We start from the raw sequence: 18,320 nt of genomic DNA on the forward strand, positions 1-18,320 counted from the left end.
ATAATATCATTTTGTGTAACCATATCATTTGGGCACTTCAACATCATCAGTGTGTGGATGATAGTACAACTTCTATCAAGATGCACATTGCAATACCAGCAAAGCAGCTGCTGAAGAACCATTTTGACAATAACAGGATGACATGACACCTGACCTTAACCCTTGTAATTTTTAGCTTTGGGAGTACCCCAAAATGTTATGTGCAGGTGTCAGGTGTCGGATTTCAAACTCTGGTGAATTGCAAGCGCATCCACATCATGACCATGGCATACTACGATCTGTTGTTGAACAAGAATTTTTGTGTTTTCAACCTCGTAGCCAGAACACGATGGACAACATATTTAACATTTCTTAAGTAAGTTATAGTTATTTGTTCAATTACTTCGTTTTTTGTGATGTTTCCATGAATTATGAAATCGTGCAATGCTATAATTAAGTTATCATTTTGCCATGACTGGCTATCGTTTCCATTCTGCGAGCAAATTTCCCACATGTTGGATGATATCATTAATTTTACATTTTTAAGTATTTTTCTCCAAATAAAATTGCATTTTTTCAGGAATATTCATGTCATTCTGACAATCGTTCTTTTTTTACAGTGTTTTGAAATCAGAAGTTTAGTTATAATCACCCTGTATATGGTAAATAATTGCTAATTAATTTGGATTATTTATGCTTAAATACATTATATTCACCTAATTTTTATTAGTTTTTGCAAAATAGTTTCCTAATTAAGTATACTAAAAGTAACTGAAGAAAACCCTTTATCTATATATAAAATTGATTTTCTCTGTGTGTGTGTATGTTCTCTTTACAAATCTACAGTTTTAGATCGATCGCCGCCAAACTTTGCATATATACCAAACGAAACCCGACTTGAACGATAGGCTACTTTGAAATTTCGTCAGTGCAGAGAAAGTGCACCAAATGGGTTAAAAATTGTCGGGCAACAATGGTTTTTGGACCTCAACAATCACTTTCGGAATGTTTACTTTGGTTACCGTGGTTCCCTAGCAATGCGTTTCAGACTAGTTTTATGCCTTTGCAATGGTTTGTCACTTCTCTAATCCTGTTAGTATATGTATAATAGTTTATGCCTTTATAATGGTTGGCCACATTTTCAATACTCCCAGTAATGAGGCGTTTTGAATAGGTGCCATAATCATCATCAGAATCGCTTTGAGGGTCAGGAAAAGGGTGATCCTCATAGAAATCAGCGTTAAAATCGCTGATTTTACTGTAGAAATGCGAAAATTTGGTGGTGTTTTCTGTCACATCAATAATTTAAAAAAATTTATTGAATTCTCAATTTTTGAAATATTGAGTTCACTTATACAATACAAATACAAATACAACGCCACAACAGGCAAATTGCCCAACGAGGTGGCTGACTTAAGACATCATGGATCCCAGAGCCATTTTTTTTTTTTTTGGAGTCCCTACCTGCTACTGCTACACCACACATGCACGCCCCCCCCCTGCGGAACCCCCCAACGAATCGGTACATGCGGGAATGTACGTGTAGTGCAACCTGACGTAAAGTTTGTTTCGGTGTAATGCTTGCTATGTGTAGTGCTGTCATCTGCCCCCAGTTTTTCTAACTATGAGTGAAGTGTTATGGTTGAATGATTTACCGTTGTAGGACTGTTGCTCTCTGTGGCGAGACTTTTTAACGGGGAGTCTCGCCACTCAGAGATATACTTAGAGATATACGAAGTCCTGGAGATTAAATATGAAGTAATTATCCGGACCTATACTTTTAAGTTGGATATCCAGGCAATAACATTAATTTCCACTTTTTATTTATATCTTATTAAGCATGGAAATTAAGTTAGTATTGTCTTTTGATATTCAACTGCATAAATTGATATACAGTCGAATCCCGTTTTAACGAATACTGATGTAGTGAAAATCTCGTTTTAACGAACACTTTTCTAATCCCACAGGTAAGCTTACATAGGAACAATGTTTAAACCTGGAATTCCTTTATAATGAAATTTTGTAATAGCGATTGAATTGATTGATTATCAGTCTCTTGGCGTTCGTTATAAAAGGATTTGACTGTAGTTTAGGTTGTTTTAAAATCAATTATGGGTTCGTAAAGTACATTGAAGAAATTCCACAGCTTTAATTAAGCATTTTTGGAAGCAGAAACAGGCAGAAATAGTTATCTTGAAGTTCGTTAGGGGGATCGAAATACCTAGTACCCTTTTTTAAGGGGATTATAAGAAAAAAAATATTTGTTTCTATGTTTCTTTAAATCTAGATTTGTTTATTTCATGAAGTCACGCAGGAAGTCGCCATATTGGTCAACTTAGACATGGTTTGCATGTCCCTCAAAGAAAGAGGGAGATATCGCATAATCCAAAAGCCTCATTAAAGAAAACCCGGGCAGCGCCGAGTATTATAGCTAGTATATATATATATTAGGGCCTATATGATTAATAATAACAATAAAAGAATTTTCAAACGCAGTAATCCATTGAGTTAAGCAAAAAATAATTAAATTGCAAAAGTTGGTTTTTGTTAAAATGTAAGAAATATTTATTATTAATATGTGAACAGTGTTAATTACATTAATAATTATTTTATTTTAATAAATTATTAGAAGTTTGAATGATTTTTCAGAAACTTTATTGTTTTCAATGTTAATACAAAAAAACAAACATTCCAAAAATACCGGTTTATACCGAAAAACCTGGTTTAAACCAAAAAAAACCCCAGTTTTTTTACCAACCCTGGAAATGAGTGATTTACCTGCTTTTTGTTATCACACTGTAATCCAGGTAAATTTTCAAATGCTAAGTGGCTAACGCTATTTTAAAGTTATACTCTGTAACAGGAAAGCCCAATGAAAATCTCAGCATTTTAACTGAGTACATGACGAAAGTTGCACCAATGTGGTTCAACATTAAGATAAAGTCATTGTGTGCTGATGGAGCAAAACATTTGTTCAATTTAGTGGAGTTATCCAGGTTTTTACCTGACAAAATATTATGCATCATTGACCCAGTTATTCAAAGGAACACTTTATACACCTATCCAGAGAATTTATTGCTCTCATTACTCTCAGATGAGAACCTCATTTACAAAGAACTGGGAATCAAAAGAATTCTGAAAATTAGAAATGAAGGATTATCAGAAGCAGAAATCTGTATATTCCATGTTCCGAAAATAAACTTTTCTGCTAAGCACTGTTCGGAACTAATTGCATGGGATCAAGTGCGAGTGACTGAATTATTGAGATTGTTCTTCCAGGTCCAAAATCTCATCACTTGGCCCAGTCCTTTCTCCGAATTCTGGAACAGTGTTGTGTCGTGGGGTTTTACTCAAGTTATTATATCTATTGTTGATGGTCCTGGAGTCGATGTTTCATCAACAATAGATTCTTCTACGATAATCAATTCTTCATCTCCGATACGCGAAATTCTTCCCATTCTTGCACTTCTTCATCAAGTTCAATTGAGGATTCTGGATCCGGTGGTATTTCTCCAATCAAAGCAAGAGCTTCAGCAGCAGCATTTTGAATTTTCTTCTACTTTATAGAGGGGACCATTCTCTGTACTAAAGAAGACACACAAATAAAAAAAAAATTTCCCAGACGCAACAGTATCATGTTACAAAACACATTGTGTTGCAAAAAATTCTTCCAGAAAATTTTCCCATTTTGCACAATTTCTTTCTGAGTATAACAAGAAGCCAGCAGAATTCATACCCATAAAATTGAAAAAAAACAAACAATTGTTTATATTCATCTATTATCAGTTTCTCACTTCTGATTTGGAACATAAGTGGTAGTACCCTTGACACATAAACATTGCTTAATTTACAGAAGAACATTTAAGTTTTTATGGTTTCACAACCATACTCAATCACTCCTTCTCAACAGGGGCGGCTCAAGGGCTATACTCCGCACAGGACAGGCACTATGGTATGAATGGCACCAAGTATGGGGGGAATGAAGAAAATGACTATCAAAAAGTGTGAAAAAAAATTATCTTTAAAGTTCTAACTATTTACAATGTAATGATTCTGTAATATAATTCTAACAGAAGAAAATGTAGGATATATCAAAATATTGAGAGCAGGTGAAAATCTGTAGCCTTTCCAGGACGTTTTAAGGTGCAGCTTGACACCTTGTACACTTCCCAGTGGTGGTTGGCTAAATATGATTGTGGTTTTTAAATTTCTATTCCTTTGAAAAGAAAAAGAAAAATATTGCCATGGGGGGTGGGGCAATCTCCAGACTCGAGGGCGTAGCGAGAAATAAATTTTGGGGGGGGGGGGGGGCATTTTTTTTAAAAAACACATTTCTGTAAATCTCCTCTCCATGACGATATCCATTTTACCATAGACGTACGCCGGGGGCCCATGCCCGCCTCCAAAAATTTAAAAAAATTCAATATCTGTAAAAAAATAAAATATCTGAAGAAAATATCTTCGTTTTGCATGCTATTTTAACCCTTTAAGAGGCATTGACGTGATATCTTGCGTTCCTAAAAGCTTCTTATTTTAGTATTGGCAAGCCCAGATATTTTGTAACGTAGATTTCTCAGTGGAACACTTTTCCCTATACCCATTAGTTAGCACCTGCTGAAAATCAGCAGAAAGCTTATTTCATTAAAAAAGATGGCATTTTGAATGGGGTTTAATGATTTCTGTTGAAATTGGTGCTGCCCTGTGTAGGGGGGATGTTGTAGACGCGCGGTGGGACTGCATGTATCCCACCCTTTTTCTTCAGCAAATACGTTCTGAAAAAAATCTTGAGGATTCAAAAATTACTTCCAAGACAAAATTCATAATACTATACATTGAATTTGTATCATTTCACCCAGTTGGTGATGCAAAATTTGGTAAAAATCTGCAATCACTTTTTTTATAGTGTCAGCAAAAATATTTGATGAAAAAGAACTACCATTAGTAATATGAAAAAAAGATTGTGGACAACTGGAGCCATCTTCTGATAACTTTTGGAATTATAAACTACATTTTAATTCGATTTGCACCAAAAAATTCCTATTTTTCGTGGAGTTATGAATTTTTGAAAAAGGTGGGATAAAGGGGTTCCCACCGCCCTTCAAAGGGTTAATAGAATTTTCTTTAATTTTCAAAATACTATTTCTATGCATGCTGTATAATAATAATAAACACCATCTTAATATGTTCTTTTTTTCTCTCTTCTTATTTCCATATCAATGGCTCATACCTTAACCTTGTACAAGCATATTCCTTGGCACATAGGCTAGTTTGTACTTTCTAATAATATCTTTTCTCGGGGCGCGGTAGCCCAGGTCGATAAGATGCACGCCTAAAGTGCCAAAGGATGTTTAAAGGTGTCGCGAGTTCGATACCCGGTTCGTCCTTGTCAGAAAACTTTCCTGACACGGGTACAATAAAAAACGGCGACTTCACCGCAGCAAAAAATTGCTACCGCAGGGAGTCCCCCATCGAGGGGTTAGCGTACCAATCTCTCGATGAGTATAAAAAACAAGCCTGCCGTTCGGAATCGGCAGTAAATTGTAGGTCCCGGTCTAATTAGCCCTCGTGTGCAGAAAATGACCGTGGTGCGACAAAAATGATCAATGATATCTTTTCTCTTTTAAAATGTAGTTGCACAGAAAAGTAGCTCTCTTTGGGACCGGTTAATAGCTGAATTATGATTTTTTGTTCAAAGTTTGTTCCTTATATTAATTATTCAAGAAGTTTTATGGTAAAGTCTAGTGATTGAATTCGTGTGGTGCAGCTATGACTATACTACTGACTACTGCCTTGTGTTCGAGTGAAACCTCATATTCTCCACACCGTATTTGCAGTTAATTTGTTCATAAAAAGTTTTACACTAATTTCCCATTCCCAATTTTGAGGTGCGAATGCAAGCCGATCTGCCCTTAACAAAGTCTCACTACAGAGAGCAACAGGCCTACAACAGTACAATTATTCAATCATTATATTTCACTCATAGTTAGAAAAATTGATGGTAGCAACATAACTGATGATGTGATGATAACACACATTACACAGTAACAAACTTCAAGTTAGGTTCACAACATGTACACGCACATTCCAACATGTACCAATTTATTAGAAGTTATTATGGGTATATTTTTCTCAGTTACCTCGTTGAGTATTTTGCCTGTTGTGGCGTTATATTTATATAAGTTCTGTGAAGAATGTGAACAAAGTGCATGTATGGTTTAGTAGCAGTGAATTTTCAAAAGTGTATCAAGAGTGTTATTTCTAGCTCAAAAAAACGAGTAGATGTGCTCATTGTGTAGTACTTAGCGTAAGTTTCCTAAACTTTTTGTTCCATTGTCCCCTTCAAAAATATTTTCTTATCCCCAAACTGAGAACCAACCCATAGGATCCTATATTAAACCCAAAGCTTCTACTGCCCCTTGGATCATTCCATGACCCACAGATATTGCCCACTTTGGAAAACACCATTCTAAGCAGTCATCGTGACATCATGTAAGTTTTTTTTCCTTTGAATATTTTCCTGTTCTCGCCTGAACAAAGCCGGCCTATTTCTCAGACTCGTAATCGCATAAGCCCTCAATAGTGCGAGACGTTCCTGCTCATAGTTTTCTATCCATCTTCCCTTTGTGATTACCTGTCAACAATGTGAATAGCCAAGCAGACACTTGTATCCTCCACAGAACATTTCAGTTCTTGTGATCGTTGGCCCACCCTAACAGGATGATGCTCCTTCCATATTCTCAGCGAGTCATGAACTGTTCATAATAAGTTGCGCAGCTTAAAATAATAATTATAATTTTGTATTTATTTCATGTGTGACTGAATAGTAGTGCCTGTTATTTTTGACAAATCCCTCAGAATATGCATTATGTTTGTTGTTTGATTTATGGGCATCAATTAGGTTTTGGCCTCAAGCGCTTCTCAAGTTTTCAATTTGTTAATCTGGAACATTTGATCACGTTACCTTTATTATTTTAATGGTATGTACCACCTACCTTTAAAAAGGTATTGATTAAACCTCCCTTTTATGTGTTGTTTCCCCTGCCCTTAAAGCATTTAATCTGGAAAGTAAAGTTTAATTGAGAACACAACACATTGCATATCCCCATAAAGGAGAGAGCATTGGGAAGGAGAGCATTCCAACATTCCGACAACCACCCAATAATTATACATGTATAAATATTAGTTTTGTCAGCTGCAAATTGGTTGTTAAAATATTTAAATTTCCTCTACTGAATATAACTAATTTTCTCATTAATGTATGTATTGTAATGGAAAAAAGAAATGTATAACTCTAGATGCTTTCTGTAAGTAGTTTAAACACCTCTCTGCAAAACATTAAAAAAACAGAAAATTGCACATAAATGTCCTTGAATTTTTACTGTGTCTATGATAATGTACAAATTAAATTTATATTAAACAAAGGTTTTTTTTTTTCATTTAGATGAATTTACAATTGATGAAAAGCTGAGTTTTTCTTCTTTTGTGGCAAAACATAAGGTACATGATTCTATCTTCTTACCCTCTCATTTCATTCAAAAAAGTGCAGTAATAGTTTCACAAAATATCTTGCATAGTAAAGCAACGTTTATTGAACATTAATTTATTTTAATTTTGATGTGATTATATGAAAGCTTCAGTTCTTTTTTTACTTAATTGTTTATAAACAAGATTTTTATTATACTTTTTGCTGTCAGATGAGTATATGATGGTGTGTCATTATAATTATGGATTTTTCTCTGTTTTATATTTACTAGAGCCCGGAAGTTTAGGCAAAATGTTACAAATGTCTTTTTTTTATCTATTGTCAACCTTTTTTGAAATTTTACTGCCATAAATGCCTATTTTAACAAATTTTTACGTTTACTACTCAACTTCACAGGCCATAATCTAAAATTTAGATATTTTGAGCATTGAGAAGAAAAGAATTACTCTTTTTAAAATTTTCTCTCTCTCTCGGTAACTAATTACCATCAGAATGCTCCCCCCTTCACCTTCCAGTCCCATTTATATGTGAATAAGTGATCGGAGAGACAGATGTTACCATGCATTGACTTTGTTTTGACTGGATGGTGTTAGACGTGAATGATTTTGTTTCAGATGAATGCAGCCCATATTAGAAAAGCAGAGGAAAATTAGAAATTTTTGCTTCTCCACAAGCTTTCCATAACATGTCTCGCTCAGACATTGGACTGCATTGTATATGTATTGCTGACCAATCACTGTCTCAAGAAGTCATCAGTTGACGTCATGGCTCACACAAGTAGGGTAGGAGCCGACAGGGCTCTGGGGGCCCCATGTTGTTCTGATTTTGTTTTTTTACACCATAGATGCACTGCAAACAACCATGGCTATTTATTTTACATACATATTTAGTATTCAATTAAATTGACCAGAGTTGTCCTCAGGGGTGTGCGATAGATGTGGCCACACATGGCCACACATGGCCACGTGCTTGGAGTAGTCTCGCATATGTGGTGATATAAAAAAAGTTAAATTTTTTTACCACAACAGAACAAGAGGTAACTATATTTCAACTATAGGGATGATAATGATTGTTCCAAGTAATACAACAAATAAACACGAATTATTTGCCACTTGAATGAGTCCCACAGATCATTTTCTCTATGGGCTTCATGTCTGGTAATGCTAGCCCTGGAATTCACCTATGTCTGAGGGTCTACTAGCATTTTATTTTGGGCTTGAAATCAGTTTAACTCTTATAATAATGCAGTTACTATAAAACCATAATTAAAGCAGTAGAAGGATTAAATGCAACCAATTTTTAATCTAGTTTTGAGACCCTTAATACCTGAGTTTTAGTTATTTTTTTCTTTCTTCCATAAATTATAAATGCTTTTTTAAGGCCTATTTTAGGCATTTTAGTGCCTTCTTGCCTGTCTATTTCAATCATATCTGGTGCCTAAACTTCTTGGCTCTAGTTATTACATTGTTATTCATTATGGATATTTTTTATTTATGGAAGGCAAGTCTCATAAACAAGGTAATCAGACTAGAATTTTTGTTCCACAGACAGATAGCTTATGACATTAGTGTACATTTTATTCATAGGTATCCCTTGCTTTATACTACTACCTTGTTTGAAGCAAATTTGAAGATTCAATAGTGTATAGACATGTAACAGTCGAAGTGACAAAACATGTTTGGTTTTCTGGCATGACGGGAAATTTGAATCACAAATTCCGGAAACTTCTTAAATGTCTGAACTCCAAGAATCTATTAAATTGGTCGATTTGAATCTAGTTTCTTCTCCGCAATTTAGGATTCATTGTGTTTTACGAACTATGATAGAGATGCAGTGGAAACCCGTTTATGAGGTACTTCATAATAAGAGGCTGTGTGGGGAAAAAAATCTTATAAATGTGTAAGTGGCACAACTGATAGACTTTTAAAAAATTACCTCCTACCTCTAATAAAGGTACAAAATATTATAAAATTCAATATGTTTAACTGTATCTCTAATTCTGCAGGGGTGGGAACTCTGCACATATTGCCACACAATTTCCTAAAATTAACATCCTGCACCATCTTGCTCCTATAGTGTATTTTCATATTTTCATATTTCAAGAGCCAAATAGCTAATTAAACAAAAAAGAGAAGAAAAAGTTACCACTGCAAGCAGCAGAAATGACTGGTTGATCGTCATTCCATGAAATCCTGATGTTTTGTGAAAAAAAATTTCATTCTGCGAATAAAAGAGCTAGTTTGCCCAATCATGAGTGCTAATTCGTCAACTTTGCCAAATAACAAATGGTAAATCGCCAATGTCATCGAATGATGAGGGTTGAATTGTCTATATCTCTGAATAATGAGTGTTGAGTTGTCAATGTCGCTAAATAATAAGTGCTAAATCGCCAAACATCGTGTTCAGGGTAGACAGTAGCATTCTTGCCTGGTATGCAAGAGATCCTGGGTTCGTGTCCTGGAGGAGACGAGATGATTTTTCTTTCTGAGTTCACCTCAGCATAATATCCAGAAAATAAATGTTTCCTTGATCATGTTTATTCTTCCAAAAAATTTTCCCATTTTGCACAATTTCTTTCTGAGTATAACAAGAAGCCAGCAGAATTCATACCCATAAAATTGAAAAAAAACAAACAATTGTTTATATTCATCTATTATCAGTTTCTCACTTCTGATTTGGAACATAAGTGGTAGTACCCTTGAACACATAAACATTGCTTAACTCTGTAATGCCCAGATCGCCCGAAGTCGGCCGAGTAGGTTAATGCCCATAACCGCCTCAAGTCGGCCCAGCTCGGGGGTATGGGTATGTTTTGGTGGGCTTTTGTCACCAACGGTGAAGAAGATGGAAGCTCTTGTCAGAGGCGGGAACGGGAAAGACAACTGCAATGCCCTATCAATGGGATTTTAAAAGCTGATGTACTAGAATGCTCCTTGAGAATGAAGTAAGGGTACTCAATGCATTTTACAAAGAGATAATACTGTGAGGAAAGGGGTGTTTTCAGTATATATATATATATATATATATAGAGATAAATTATCTCCCGAAAATCCATTGAAATGAAGGGGTGAACGTCAATGCAAAGGGTGGGGAGAGGAAAAGTGGCCGAAATTTGGACGAGTCCACTTGGAACACAAAAAACTTGGTATTTTCACGACCCTCCCAGGTTTTCTATCTGGGCGTTAAAGAGTTAATTTACAGAAGAACATTTAAGTTTTTATGATTTCACAACTCATTCACTCCTTCTCAACAGGGGCGGCTCAAGGGCTATACTCCGCACAGGACAGGCACTACTGTATGAATGGCACCAAGTATGGGGGGAATGAAGAAAATTACTGTCAAAAAGTGTGAAAAAAAAATTATCTTTAAAGTTCTAACTATTTACAATGTAATGATTCTGTAATATAATTCTAACAGAAGGAAATGTAGGATATATCAAAATATTGAGAGCGGGTGAAAATCTGCAGCCTTTCCAGGACTTTTTAAGGTGCAGCTTGACACCTTGTACACTTCCCAGTGGTGGTTGGCTAAATATGACTCTGTGGTTTTTAAATTTCTATTCCTTTGAAAAGAAAAAGAAAAATATTGCCATGGGGGGTGGGGCAATCTCCAGACTCAAGGGCGTAGCCAGAAATAAATTTTGGGGGGGGGGGCATTTTTTTTAAAACACACATTTCTGTAAATCTCCCCTCCATGACGATATCCATTTTACCATAGACGTACGCCGGGGTCCCATGCCCCCCTCCAAAAATTTAAAAAAATTCAATATCTGTAAAAAAATAAAATATCTGAAGAAAATATGTTCGTTTTGCATGCTATTTTAACCCTTTAAGAGGCATTGACGTGATATCTTGCATTCCTAAAAGCTTCTTATTTTAGCATTGGCAAGCCCAGATATTTTGTAACGTAGATTTCTCAGTGGAACACTTTTCCCTATACCCATTAGTTAGCACCTGCTGAAAATCAGCAGAAAGCTTATTTCATTAAAAAAGATGGCATTTTGAATGGGGTTTAATGATTTCTGCTGTGCTGCCTAAAGGATTAAAGAACTTCTGTAAATGCTTTTTGAACGTTTGTAATACTCAAAATTTCTCCATTAGAAAATTTTTGTGCCCTCTCTAGAAGTCGATCGCTGAGTATTTCCCTGATTATTACGAAAATCTTTTTTTTTTTCTCTAGAAAATTTCTTCCAAGCTACGATCAATTATGCGAACCGTATTGTAGTAATGACATACATTAATTTTTTCTTAACTTAAAATACATAACCTTGAGCATTGTTATCTGTCAACAAGTTATAAGTATATACGGGTTATATACTGTATATTTGTTTACAATTTTTTGTGAAATAACCTATCGTAATTCAGGTATTGGAAGAAAAATTACGTTTTATCAAGCTGACAGAAACGAAGCTCATGGTGACAAATCTTATTTAAAAAAATCAAGAAGTTCAGTAATTTCTTACCTCAGAAATTTGCGCGTCTTGAGCTTTTGATGAATCTGTCAAGGATTTCTTCTTGGTTCAAATCAATGTCACGATGTATGGCTAAAAGGGCTAAGCCGGTAATTCTATTTTCACCAGTTGTATTTCTCAAATAGGTTTTTTGTCATCTAAGAGCAGAAAATGTCCTCTCTGGAGTAGCTGTAGAAATCGGCAGTACAGAAAGAATTTGCAGCAACGTATGGATATTAGGATAAAGATTTGCGTTGCATTGTAAAAGGGCTTCCATTGCATTTCCCGGTCTGAAATTTTTGTCAGTTTTAATCTATTTATTCCGCCATACAGAATACTCGGCATCGAGTGTTCTAATTTCTGGAAGGACACTATCATAAAATTCTTTGCATGCAGTGAGTTGTTTCCCACAATTTGAATTGATGTGACGAGGGAGAAATATTTGCATTGCAACTACCAATGATTTGTGAGTATTGACTCGATCAGTTATCTGCATTTGTGCATGGTCGACAAAAGGTAGGAACAAGTTTATTCGTAAGTATTCTTCCGGAATACTGCTCGCAACATTTCCCCTCTGGGTCATCCTTGATGTTATTCTGGGCACATTGATTTCTTCGTCCACCTCAGAGATAAGTTTCAAAGCTTTGTTGAAAACTGCACTGAACTTTTCTGCCACGATATCTCTTAGTTGGTTCAGTGTGGTCAAAATCAGATCGACATGCTCCAATGCTGATACCAAATCACAGTTCAAAGCCTGCAAAGTTTTAGACAGAGGCAGGGTTCAGGAGAAGATGAGATCAAGTATGCAAAGAGCAATCACGAACTGACCATTGGTGACAGTGCATAATAATTGATGGGCATTTTGGGTGGATTCACGGTTTTTCAATTCTTGCAAACTTTGTAGTGAGAGAACAATTGCAACATACATCTCCCGGAATCGTAATAAAGCGTCATGTTTACAAATTCAACGAGTTTCACTTATCGATATCAAGGTTTTTTGTTTCGAAACAGGAATTAGTTCCTTAATGTTCCTCCTTAAAACTTCGTTGTTTTTTGGAGAAGATTGAAAAATATGTTCCAACTGATTGCACAGTGCCTATGCAATTTCGTATCGCTGGAATCGTACAGGAATTGCTTTACACTAGATTCAGGCAATGTACTCCACAATGCACGTACAATGCTAGGGGATATTCTTTTTTAATGAAAGCTTGGGCTCCATGTAAATAACCGCTCATAGCTGCAGCACCATCGTACCCTTGTCCAACCAGATAATCACAGTTTATGCCTAGACATTGCAGATTCTGTAGAATCAAACGTGAATAACCATGGCCCGTAACGTGGCAGGTGCAAAAAGGAGAAAGTCTTCTCATATTTTTTTTCCTCTTTAGCAAAATGTCGCGCACATAGACTCAGTTGTTCTGTTCCAGAAATGTCAGTGGTTTCATCACACAAAACCGAAAAATACTGTGACAAATTTATTTTCCGTACTATCTCTTCTTGAAGGAATTTGGCACAGAGCTCTATTATCTCGTTCTGGATCATGGGACTGATATACTGGGAATTCCTTTGCCCATGTTCCAGATGTTTCATTAAAACAATATCACCAGCATCCACACGGAAACACAAAAGGGATAGAAAATTTCCATCATTCACATCTGTTTCATGTGTAACGTTTCCAGAGTCACATTTTCCTCAGAGGGCAATTTTTTGACGACCGCATGAGATCACGGTTTTGATGATAGATTTCACTGTTTCTGTTATATTTAAGTTCTGTTTGCTTCTTTTAATGCTGAGTTGATTTGTGACATTGTCTTGTTGGCCTTCAGCGACTCTTAAAAAGTTGTCTGCATATTCGCTAGATGCTTGGTGGTAGCGAGTTTTGGTATGATTTAGAAAATCCTCTTGAGCGTCCTTCCACCTCGAATAAGGCTTTTTAACCATGGCATCAAGTCGCTGATGCCCTCCCTTGCCATAATTTTCATGGGAAAATACAACACACAGTTTACAAAATGCTCCTTGAAGATGTTTCGAATAAGCTAACCACTTGAATTGTTTGAGCCAAGAGATTGAAACTTTAATTTTCTTTTGCCAACCTGTGTTGTGGTGGAAATGAGTAATTTTCAGGAGGATTCCAACAATTTAGCAGTAATTTTTCACATGAAAAATCATTTAATGATGAATCGATATAGTGTCCAATGTCCCATTCAGCGGAAGCATCGGCAGCTACACCAGATGAAATTTAAGGCTCATTTTTCAATTAGTTTGTAGGAATCACTCAAAACCAGCGCATGATTGCTCTGCGCTGGATTGGACTCGAGAATGCCCTGGAAAAGTCTAGTTCATAGTTTCCCAAACTTTTTGCTCCATCGTGTCTCTTCAAATTTTTTTTTGTTCTTATCACCCCCCCCCCCCAACTCAAGCCAACCCATAGAATCCTATACTGAACCCCATAGCTTCTACCGCCCCTTGGATCATTTCATCTGCCCCCAAAGGGACGATATTGCCCACTATGGGAAACACTGGTGTAGTTGAAAGTCCAATATGAACAAAGAACTATTTGGGGTTGTTTTAATATAATCATATATTTTAATATAATTAACTATATAACTATCGTAATCAGTTTTTGAATGGATTGTCATTTCACATTCTATGTACATGCATCTCAAATTTTAGTTAGTTTTATTTCTGGAAAAAAAACCATCTCTTCCAATAATGGCCACCTCCCAATCTCAAACTTTGTTCAAATGGGAGATTTTTCTGTATCTAGTTACGTATCCATGCATTGTGATTTGGAAGATTGGTGGCACTAACTACTACTGTACACAAAATTATAAAAATACCAAAAATTAAGATTTTTCTATTGAATAAATTGCTAATTTAAAGAAGAAAATTGAAAACTTAGTATAGAAAATTTTCAGCTTATTTAAACTTCTGCTGTTCTAGACAACAAATAATGCCATCAGCAAGCAAAAAGTGTGCCATCTTAAATATAAATACAAGGGTGTGAAAAGTTCAAGGAAATATGGCTGCTTTTTTAAATAAATTTTTGTGGTTTTTTATTTCCATTTTTGTTATCAATCCCAAATATTGTTGCTCTAATTTATACATCCTTGTTCTAAAAGTAATTTTTAGTTCCGAAAAATGCTCCAAATCCTGTATTTTGCTGCTCCAAAAATTGCTCCAAAATGAACTTCATGTCTTCCCACCCCTGATTCTGTTATAAAAAATCATTTCAACCATACTTGAGAGAAAAAAATGTGAATTTTGAAAACACATTTCAAATTGCTTAGAGAAAAAATTAGCAAAACATTACCATTGTTTAGAAAAATTTCCACATCTTTCACTCTCATCTTTTTGGCAGCAGATGATCTGTAACCAGCAACTAGTTGCACAAAAAAACAATTGTTCAGAGTATCAAAAATAATTGTTTGAGTAGAAAATGAACTACCAAAGGTGATGGAACATGTTGCAAATATTAAGCTTCTGTATGAAATTGTCACAGGGTATTTCCATACCTTATCTCTTGAAACTTTTTTTCCCATTTTTGTATTTTTTGTCAGGGTACGTCAAAATTTAAATTAGCTTGATTTAAATCTTGATTAAAATCACTATTTAAATCACTTGATTTTTTTTTAAAAACATTGAATAAAATAACGAAATTTAAATTTCATTTTTCCTTTATTCAACTTCAATGATATTGAAGTAAAAATAACGAATATGGTATATACATGTTATTGAAATGCTGTACAGTGGTTAATTAAAAGAAATATAGATCTGGTAAATATAGACTTGAACCTAATCTTTAGATACGGTGCAGAAAGATATTTCTAGATTTTGTGCATGGAAAAAAATTGCAGAAAAATATAGGGAGCTAAACTTAGATATAATTGCAATAAGTATTTGTAATTCATTATAATGAGGCACTAGGGATTGCCCTGATAAAAAAAAAAAAAAAACAGCATTGAATTCTGTGCCCTAAAAATGGCTGATTTAATATAGATGTAAATATTAGTATATGTTGTACCAAATAAATACTGTTGGACGTGAAAATTTTTTTTAATATGAAAAATTGAGAAAGTAGGGTCAAATCCCGTTAAAACGGACTCTAGAGAACGGAAAAATCACTTCGTTGTAATAAAATTTTGTTGTAAAGGAATTTCAGGTTTTTGCATTGTTCCTATGTAAACTTATCTGGGGGATTTGAGAAGTGTTCGCTAAATTAAAATTTTTTTGCTATAACGGTATTCGTTAAAATAGGACTCTACCATGGCCCCCACATAGGGGGGGGGGGCTGACAGGGCCCGGGATGGTTATCATCGTTTTTTTATTTTTTTACGCTATAAATTAACTACAGAAAGGGCCAGTTAAAAGTCTGACCGAGGGGGCCCTCTAAAGATCCCAGCCTAGGGTCCCGCTACAAGATGTGGGGGGCCATGGACTCGACTGTATATGCGGGAAAATGCTCATTTTTTATTGAAACTCATTAAATCTGTAAAAGAATGTATTTATTTACATGCACAAAAGGCTGGTTGCACTAATAGACTTGACGGAGAAAAAAGCACAAAAACAAAGAAACAAACAAAAGAAAGGGATCAAATAATGGCACCTTGAATAAATGAAAATGTTTAAATTATTAAGCAACATCATGCAAGTTGAAAACACATCATAATAAAAGCATCCACCAGGGTTGGCAGGTTTTTGACGGTTTAACTGTTTACTTTCATGTCAAAAACCTCAAATATTGCTCTTCAATTTTTGAAATTCCCATTGGAAACATACATTAATTGCATGTAGTGTTTAAAGTAACTATGTTATAAAAAGAATAAATACGTAATATGATTGCAAAATAATTTTCTGCTGTCTACAGAATTGTTTGGACAATATGTATGTACATTTTCTTAAAATATACAATTTGCATAAAAGCTGAGAAAAAACTGGAATATGATATTCTTCAATTCCTTATACACTCGTTTGTAAAATTAAGAGAATTAACACTATGTCGAATTACTAAAAAACTAGTAGACAGATTTTAATGAAATTTGGTACGAATACACAGTTATATATAACACACACGTGTTACACTTATACACTCGTTTGTAAAATTAAGAGAACACTATGTCGAATTACTAAAAAACTAGTAGACAGATTTTAATGAAATTTGGTATGAATACACAGTTATATATAACACACAGATGTACCATACAAAAGTCATAGTATGCACGCATGATTGTCAGTAAAGCTCATCATTGCAGGAATGTCTGAAATCCACGCTGCGAGATCGAACCAAAAATGAGTAATATGAGGTATGTTCCCCTCTCACTGTCAGACAGATCGCACAGTGCAACGGCATACTGGACACGAGACAGTTGAGGAGTTCCTGTGGCAATCGGTCCCACTCCTGCAGCAATGCAGTTTTCAGTTCCGGGATGATTCTTGGAGGGGGATGGCAAGATACAATTGCTCTCCCAAGGGCATTCCAGACATGTTCTATAGGGTTTAGGTCAGGAGATCTGGCTGGTTAATCAATATGCCGAATATCCTCACTTTCCAGGTAGTCATTGACCAGGTGAGCCCGATGTGGACGAGCGTTGTCATCCATGAATGTGAATCGAGGGCAAACTGTGTCCCTGAAAAGTCAAACATAGGGCTCTAAGATCTCCTCTCTATACCTCCTAGCAGTCACAGACCCTCTGCCAAACACATGGAGGGGTATGCTGCCGTCCATCCAACATGATGCCTGCTCAGACCATGACACCTCCACCACCATAGTGGTCCATTTCCCTGCTGTGGGAGGGATGGTATCGGGTACCAGGCGCTCTCCAAATGAGTGTACATCGAGAATCAGTATCCAGGTTGAATGTGGACTCATCTCTAAAGAGCACAGTGCTCCACTGAAGTCTGGTCCAAGGCTGATGTTGCACCATCCTAAACACACTCTCTTGTGTACTGCAGTTAGCGGGATGCAAACAGCTGGTCTTCTGCCATAAAGCTCTCTCTCATGAATCCTTCGGGCAACAGCCATGAACCTTGAGTTCCAGTGGCAGCATGCAGCTCATGTGAGAGTTGTGATGCTGTAGCAGTCCTGTGGCGCCACACTGAAAGTGCTAAATAACGATGCTCATTGGTCATAGTGGCTCTTCAACGACCTTGTGCAGGTCTTCTTGATATCAATCCAAACTGTTTCCACAAATTGCAGATGACACTGGGCGTAACATTGAGCTCTGTAGCCATGTGCACTTGTGATTGCCCTGCCTTCAATCTATCGACGATTCTCCATCTCATTCCATTATCCATATGTTTGTGGCTACCCATTTCACCTGATAGCTTATAAAATTTACCAAACTCTTGTGAGAAACACAGTGAATGTCGCAGAGGAGTACGAGCACACGAAAAACGCCTCATGCCCTT

General features: G+C 35.9%; 1 protein-coding gene across 3 annotated transcripts in view; it reads left to right on the forward strand.

Annotated features, from left to right (window-relative positions):
- LOC149069445 (uncharacterized) overlaps window positions 1–18,320 on the forward strand; it is a 57,958-nt gene that overhangs the window by 31,405 nt on the left and 8,233 nt on the right. For all 3 annotated transcript variants that reach the window (XM_089249893.1, XM_089249895.1, XM_089249894.1), the window contains exon 5: window positions 7,421–7,476. In XM_089249893.1, the coding sequence (XP_089106019.1) occupies window positions 7,421–7,476 (56 nt within the window). The remainder of the gene's footprint in view (window positions 1–7,420; window positions 7,477–18,320) is intronic.

The sequence above is a fragment of the Pholcus phalangioides genome, unplaced genomic scaffold, assembly GCF_987345545.1.
Source record: "Pholcus phalangioides strain wild (caught in Gottingen) unplaced genomic scaffold, Ppha-v1.0 ptg000022l_1, whole genome shotgun sequence".
In the NCBI taxonomy this organism is placed as follows: domain Eukaryota; kingdom Metazoa; phylum Arthropoda; class Arachnida; order Araneae; family Pholcidae; genus Pholcus; species Pholcus phalangioides.